The sequence below is a fragment of the Mus caroli genome, unplaced genomic scaffold (genome assembly GCF_978045245.1).
Source record: "Mus caroli unplaced genomic scaffold, Mus_caroli_1 scaffold_19, whole genome shotgun sequence".
NCBI classification, from domain to species: Eukaryota; Metazoa; Chordata; class Mammalia; order Rodentia; family Muridae; genus Mus; species Mus caroli.
The window spans coordinates 507,679-515,804 of record NW_028227274.1 but is presented as its reverse complement, the minus strand read 5'-3'; the positions used below and the strand labels follow the sequence as shown (position 1 = coordinate 515,804).

General features: G+C 45.6%; 1 protein-coding gene across 1 annotated transcript; it reads right to left on the bottom strand.

Annotated features, from left to right (window-relative positions):
- Positions 1–2,955: 2,955 nt before the first annotated feature.
- On the bottom strand, positions 2,956–7,807 carry Bambi (BMP and activin membrane bound inhibitor). The gene is made up of 3 exons (XM_021150208.3): positions 7,394–7,807; positions 4,161–4,448; positions 2,956–3,724 (listed from the first exon to the last, which is right to left on the bottom strand). Exons 1-3 carry the CDS (start codon positions 7,467–7,469, stop codon positions 3,306–3,308), a joined length of 783 nt encoding a protein of 260 aa, XP_021005867.2. The 5' UTR covers positions 7,470–7,807; the 3' UTR covers positions 2,956–3,305.
- Positions 7,808–8,126: the final 319 nt, after the last annotated feature.

The following is an 8,126-nucleotide window of genomic DNA, read 5'->3' as shown; positions in this document are numbered from 1 at the left end:
TGAGTGTTCAGCCCTCACAGGGAAGCCAGTAAGCTAAAATGCAGAACCTACATTCATCAACAGAGCAAGCTGTGGAGAGGTCAAGATGAAGCTAAACACAGGATTTAATCTTAGGAAAAGGGGTGTCATTTCAGACAGCTAGAGCTGAATCCCCAGGAAAGTCAGAGGGACTATGAGTCCCTACCCCACAGGACAGGTTGGAGCAGACTCGTGAGTGCCTAGAAAGAGCAGGAAACAGGCCAGGCAAACACAGAACCACAGGAGACCCTGCATTCTGCTTCCAGGAGACCTTCACACTGGGCAGACCCAAGCCTTTCCTGCGGGGTGGTGCACACAGATGTTACAGCCTTTCAAAACTCAAGGCTTCCTTCGTTGTTTTTTTCTAATGAGCTGCTGAGTTGCTAATTCAAACTGACTTGAAATTCACAAATAAGGAGCACATAGAGGAGAATGTGCCTCCACAGCACTAGAGAATATAGAGGGACACTTTTAAAGCAGGGCTCTCAATCTTTCTAATGCTGAGACTCTTTAAATACAGTTCCTCATTTTGTAATGACCCCCAAGCATAAAATCATTTCATTGCTACTTCACAACTGTAATTGCTGTTATGAATCATAATACAAATATCTGATATGCAGGGTATCTGATTAGTGCCCCCTAAAGGGGTAGGGAACCCACAGGTTGATAAACTCTGGCTTAAAGAGTCATTGACCTGAGCCAGGCATGGCAGTGACAAACTGAATTCTCAACACTGGAGAGACTAAAGCATCACTATGATTTGGGGCTCCCTTTGAGACTTATATCAAAAAGCCTGGGGGAAGACGGGCAGCAGTATTGCACTTTTAATCCCAGCACTTGGAAGGTAGAGGCCAGTATGGTCTACAGAGCAAATTCATGTTCCAGGTCAGCCAGGGATACAAAGAGACCTTGAGAAACAAAACAAAACAAAACAACAATAACAACAAAGCATTAGAGAAACTGCTGACCTTGCATTCGGCAAAGGAAAGAACAATGAGCGAAGAAGATAATCATCAAGCCTTAATCTACCTCCTGCTAAGTCTGATCAATCAAGTCTCTTCTCTAGAACATCTAGAACAGTTTGAATAGTGAAGTTCAAGTCTTTGACACTTGGAGACCACAGGCATGGAGAGTGAGGACCTACCAGGTTGGCGGATGGTGCACATGACCCCTGATTATTTTCCATAAGAACTGTCAGGTGTGTGTCAGAAAAAGCTGTCAACCTTATAAAGCTAAGGGTACTATTGCTTATTAAGAATTCACTCCAGAACCTAACCTATGTTTTTCTCTTTTTTTTTTTTTTATTAGATATTTCCTTTATTTACATTTCAAATGTTATCCCAAAAGTCCCCTATACCCTCCCTCTGCCCTGCTCCCCTACCCACCCACTCCCACTTCTTGGCCCTGGCGTTCCCCTGTACTGGAGCTTATAAAGTTTGCAATACCAAGGGGCCTCTCTTCCCAGTGATGGCCGACTAGGCCATCTTCTGCTACATATGCAGCTAGAGATACGAGCTCTGGGGGTACTGGTTAGTTCATACTGTTGTTCCACCTATAGGGCTGCAGACCCCTTCAGCCCCTTGGGCTTTCTCTAGCCAGAACCTAACCTACTAGGGGTTGTCATCTATTGACACTTGAAATAATCTAATATAAACTGGGCATACTAGCATATACCTTAAATCCCATCATTTGGGAGGCAGAGGCAGGGGCAGCCAAATCTATGTGTTGGAGGCTAGCCTGGTCTCCACAATGACTTACAGGACAGCCAAATACCTAGTGAGACCATATCCTGAGAGGGAAAAAAAAAAAATCTAGGTGCTCATTTCCCTGCTAGTCACTTCAGCTCATTAGTCCACACACGTGGCACTGCTCTCAAGGAACTTCAAATTATGTTTAGTACCCTAGTGAAAGTATGCAAAGATACAGGCAAATCTCATCTTCAAATATGCAGGCTACAGGCTCAAGTTAAAAAAAAAAATCAGGTACATAAAAGAAATTCTCATATTTAACATAACAAAGATCCATTTGAGTGAAAGGCCCATAAACAAGGTAAAGAAAGTGGTAGAGGAGACAAAATGTTACCTTCATGTTCTGTCATATTCTATTTGGTTATATTAAGAAAAGGGACATTTTGAAGAGGAAACCTAATAGTTGCATTATTAAAATGTCAATTTAATGACAATCACTCCTGAAAGCCTTCTTAAGGACTAAAAAGATATTTAGAAACAGATACTCTAGGGATAATCATGTTTAAAGACCAGGAGCATTGCTTAACAAAGTTTGGCTAGTTTTGGAGACAAAATATTTAATTTGATTGGAGACAAAATAAACTGTCACAGTAGACAGTAGTTATCTTTACTAAGGACATTCTTGAGCTGGGGGAGGTGGACATAGTCACAGTCCTTGCAGAGAAAGCGGATGAAGCTGATAAAACATTCCTTTTGTCACGGCAACTTCAGACACTCATGTCCTATGTGGTCTGGCACAAGTGAGTGAGGAATTTCTAGAGCTTGGGGAGTAGCTTAGTGGTAGAGACTGTGCACTTAGCATGCACAACTTTTAGCACAAACAAGCAAAGTTCTTACATGAAAACTAAAACCAGGACCATTCTGGAAAACAACTGTAAGGGAGACACTGGACAATGGTCATTACACAAAGAAAATTAATTATACGTTTGTATAAGAATGAACAAGATCAAAACCTACATTTGAGAAGTATGAGTAAACGGGTTTTCATTCATATAATTAACATGTACTCTCATACACTTCCAAATCAAATGTTTTTTGACTGCTTGGCTTTCTGTGGTGCTGGAGAAATCACAGCCAGGGCTTCATGCACACCAGACAAGCAAGCACCTCAGCACTGCGCTGCACCACCACCAGCCTCCCCACACCGGCCTTAAGTTTTAATTCATGAAAGACACCACTACATTTTCGGACAAAAATATATATATTTTAGAAAATCTTTACAATAAATGAAGATGTAGGAGCTTACAGAGAGCACAGTGTTTTTACTTCAGTCAGCTGCGGCTCCCTAGGACGCAAAGAACCCTGGGAAAGTGTGCAGAGTCCTCTCTTTGCTTTTTATAATTTTAAAGCAAATTAATCCATTTGACTGTAGAATCTGTGCAAATAATCCTTCGGAAGAAATACCCACGATTCTCTTTTCAGAGGTCATTTTGTTTCTCCAAGATGACTAAGCGAGTTAGTTGTCTCCAGATAAAAGTGCTCCTGTCAGCAGAACTCAGAAGGCCTTCAAGGGTTCCATTTATAGTTCAGACATGACTGTCATATGAATTCCAGCTTTCCATGACCACTGTACATGCCCCAGTGCACAAGGGAGAGGATCTTCTCATTACTGAGCTCTGCTTGCCGCATTTTGTCACAGGTCAGACAGCAGTTCTCCTGCCCACTGACAGGCACCATGCACTCCAAGTCCAACTTTGCAACCTGCCCCTTCTTGGAATGTTGTCCGTGAAAGCTGTAGTGCAGACGGGACAGCATCTGCTGCCGCTCATCCTGCAGCCTCTTGTTCTCACTTCGAAGCATTCGCAAGGCCAACATAATGAGCAGCACCAAGATCAGTCCGCCAGCAATGGGAACCGCTATCACAGCTGCGCGGAACCACAGTTCTTTGGAGGAAGTCAGCTCCTGCATCTTAGTGATGAGGTTTCTGCTGCTGTCATGCTGATACCGGTTTCCTTGTCCTAAAGGAGTACAAAGAAAATGGTCAAACAAACTAGGTGATCACCTCCTAGAAGCAAGCATGAACACACAGCTATTTTCCATAGAAAGCTCATTTAAAGGGCAACTTACCAGCCACTTCCAAGAAACTACATGTTACAAAAATACCCAAAGATGCTTACAAATGCATTTGTTTACAGGCTGTCATTACTTGGATGTAATGGTCTTTTAATGTCCTCAAAATGTTCAAATAACAGACAAAGCCTATTATGCAGAGACATCTAATGCTCAGGCAGACATAAAAGCCACTCAGTTAGAGACAGGCTTTGCATCCAGCCATGATCTCTCTCTGGTGTCTCTAATTACATTAACAACAAAATCAATAGCAGACATACGAAGTCGCTGCTGTCACAGGCCTATAGATCAGGCAGTCTTTGGGTCAGGACAGCTTAGACCTACCTGAGGCTTCGCTCTTGGAAGGAGAGAGGACGTCATGCAGTCCTCGATAATTGCACATGTCTTCGTGACAGCATTCCAAAGTGGGCATGGCAGGGCCAGAGTGGTTTTGGGCCTGTTTGGCTCGGCAGATGTCTGCCGTGCTTGCAAGTGAGTCCAGGCAGCCGTGGGTGAGTGGAGAATTGGTGTTCTGAGGATCGAGAAGTCTGGAGAAGCAGGCACTAAGCTCAGACTTACACATGTAACCTGTTGCCACACAGTGAGCAGCATCACAGTAGCATCTGATTTCTCCTGAAAACAAAGAAACTACATAAGCATCGAGTGAACCCCAAACTCAAAGGAACTTACTGTAGATTAGTCAAGAAGACTGCACACAGGGACAGAAATGCTCCCAAAGCAAGCAGTGTCTTAACTTTCAGTGAGCTAATGTTAGAAATATACTCAACCCAACAACAGATTTGTAAGTAATGAACTATGTTGTAGTTTGAAAGGAAACTGTTTTCATTATAATGCCTTTTGTTATAATGTAAAATCGTGTTATTTATTCATTTTTATGCTATACAACCATACAAGATAAAAATGTCAGGCTTTAGGGTTTTGTCTATATAAATATTTGATCAGAACTACTGAATTGTTTGGCATCCCAAAGGACCGAGCTAAGTTGTACAAGCCTGAGCTGACACCTTATAAAGTTATTAACTAGACACAACAATCTAGAAACTGCACAGGTCAGGAGGTTTTCAAACCATGAAACTGGCAGCTATCTGGGCTCTCTCTAGAAAGGCAAACTTTGCCTATAAAGATCCTTTCATGCATAGGGGCTTTTAGTCCGAACATTGTAAAACAGGAACTAGGCAGTTTACAATTAGTGGTTTGCTTGCCAAAGTCAATTTCTTTCAGCCCAAATGGAAAGTCATAAAAGTGGGGGATGTAAAACTGCAAGGGTAACTCCTCCTCCTCCTCCCCTCTTCCTCCTCTTCCTCCTCTTCAACTTTACATGTAATTTAACACGTGACCTAAAAGAGCAAACTTGTAACTGAAAGTCCCTGTGGGTTGAAGGAGAAATCCTTAAGGAAACCTCAAATTTTTCTCCAGGAAGTGATTAAAGTTTCTTTTATAAAACTGGATTCTGTGAGTTGCAAGGCTCTGTTAACATCTTGTCACAGTGCAAGATTTCAGGCTTGGCTATGGACCTAAGAGTTATCTATCACAAGAAACCGAGATGCCCAAAAGGCTGAACGCCCATCACTGTTGGCTGCCACAGCTCACTATTGTAAACCAAAAGCACGCATGCATACATCTCCCGTTGCAGGTCCCAATCAGACCATCTTTCTACTTACTGGAACCTCCACTCTGACATTCAACACTGAGAGCCTTGGCGTTTCCAAACCTTCCCCCCACCCCCAAGTTCACTCCTCTTCCTGCTCCTTTCTGTGAATGCCTGAGTAAGGTGTCTCATTTAATTATCTGTCCAAATTCCAGGCTACCATATGGTGTGCTCAGTTTTCACCCAGGCTGCTCACACTTCAGTTGGAAGAAAAGCCAGCTAGTTCAAACCTTGCTAACCCTGTTAGGTCCAGGTCCCTTCTCCTGCCTCATCTACTTCAAGAAAGATCCTTAAGTCTACAGCAATTCCTTTCTGTTTTCTCCTCCTCCTTCCAAGTTCAGTGTATTCTTTGCATAAAAGTTCACCAGTCTTAGGTGATAATGACTACATATCCCTGGCCTGACAAATTCTATACAAATTTAAAGTAGAAATTAAACAGATTAAAAGTCTGCTTTGAGCCTGTTGGCCTCAGATTTGGTACAGAAAGTGAAAACTAAAAGCAAGTAAAAGGCTGCTTCAGTGTTTATGAGCGCCTATTTAAAATACTACATTTTCAATGACCTAAAGCAGTCTTAATAAAATTTTGACAGGTAACCGAGAAAGTTCTAAGACTTAAAAAAAAAAAAATTGGAGCCACATTTCTTCAAGGAGAATGGACTTCTGTATTACTGTATTAAAACAAATTTCTGTCATTTCATAAGGTTTCTTCCTGTGGCATGCAAAGGCCAAAAGGGGACTGGTATTTTAAAACAGTGAACAATGCTCTTCTGTTTGCCCCTTTCTAGTTACTGTATATAGTGATTAAACAAAAATGTCTGCTCTAGTCAAAATGGCTACAGCAGAGGCTGCTGGCTTCTTTTAAATAAAGCTTTTGAAGTCCGAAGCAGTCAGAAATCTCTGATCCCCTAATTATATCATTATCAGGCACATAGTTTCGGTATCTGTGACTTCATGTCAGCCCCAGTCCCTCCCTATTCTGCCTGCCTTTGATAGGGCCAGGAGGCTCCCCTCTGCAGGCAGCGAGGGCTGTTATTTAGGACTAATTACACCCTTCCTTCCAAAATAAATAAATACTGTAGCACCTCATCCTTGCTGGGCTGGCTTATCCTTAAACCTCAGGCCTGCTACAAGGCAATTAGAGAAAAGTGTGTTCCCATTTTTAAAAAGATGGGTTTGTAGAAAGGAGGCAGAGTGAAGGGAGAGAACTAGTCGGGGTGACGGGAGAAATTGGGAGTTAAGAGAATTTCCACTAAAAGGTGAGCGCTGCTGAAAAAAAAAAAAGGAAAAGAAAAAGCTGTTTTCTCCCCTTTTTTTCCAGCGGCGTCTGTAAAAATAAGGAGCGGGAAAGGGGATGGGTGGCAGTGCCTACTCTTCCCAAACAAACTCTCTAAAGCAAGAGGACACACTTCAACAGGCACTTACATTCCCATACTCATTGGTCCACTGACACGCACACTCCAAGATATTCAGACACGCGAAGAAACACACGCACTAGCACTCAGAAAGTCAGACACGTGCAGAAATTCAGAAGCACTAAAGTCAAGCCCCAGCTCAGAAACAGACACCCGCAAACTTAAGGACACTGTAGACACAAACTCAGACATCCAAAAACACACGGAAAAACTTAGTAGCAACCAAAAGAGATGCCTGGCCGGTCCAGTTGGGATCTGCGTTTTCTCCGGACAGTCCCGTCCGGGTACTTGAGCCCTACGGCGTCTGGTCATCTCCTTCCCTCAAGTTCAGGAGTTTACCACCGGCCAGCTGCCCCAAGGTCTGGCTGTCCTTTGACGCTCCAGGCCCCGGGCCGTGGAGCGGACCAAGGCAAAGGCGGGAACCTCATCGCGGCTCACCAAGCCCGACGGCCGACCCCCCAACCCCCAGTCTCGGCACGCAGTCCCACCGCACTCACCTTTGGTGAGCAGCACAGCCATGGCGCAGAGCTCCAGCTGCAGCCAGATGAAGAAGTAGCTGGAGTGGCGATCCATTGACGCCTCGCGCTCCCGTCGCTCCGGGAGCCAGGCGCCGCTGCACTACGACCCCCGGGGCGTGCCGAGCACGAGCCCGGGCGCCGTCAGTGTCCGGGCGGGGGCCGGAGCATTGACCGGGACCAAGACTACCGAGGACACGTTCCGGGACCCGCGCGCTCCTCGGCGGTCGTCCTCTCGCCCCGCCACCCCGCGCACAAGCCACAAACAGCGGACGGGAATAGGACGTAACCACAGAGAGCAACGCCTACACCAGCCGGGCAGCCAGAGTCCCCGCCGTAAATAGCGCCCGGCGCCCAAAGCGGGCCAAGCGCGGCCCCGCCCTATGCCCCGCCTCCACTCTCCGATTGGCCGACGCCTCTAGCCCCAGGGCCCAGCAGCGGGGGGCGGGGCCAGACGCGGGCTAAGGCGGACAAGCCGCCGGGCTCCCGCTGGCGCCGGCATGTAGCACTGTGGACACGGCCGCAGCACTCCCCCTAGCGGACGCCTGCGCGAACAGCCTCATATGCGTCGCAGAGCGCCCCCCCATCCCCCGCTTCGTAATAGGTTCGGAGTTTGAGCAGACCCTCACTGCTCAGTCTCTGGTCAGCGGCCTCCAGCACGTGGCTTCGCTTTTGTCCCACCTGAAACCTGCAAGGGACGCCACACTCTCAGTGG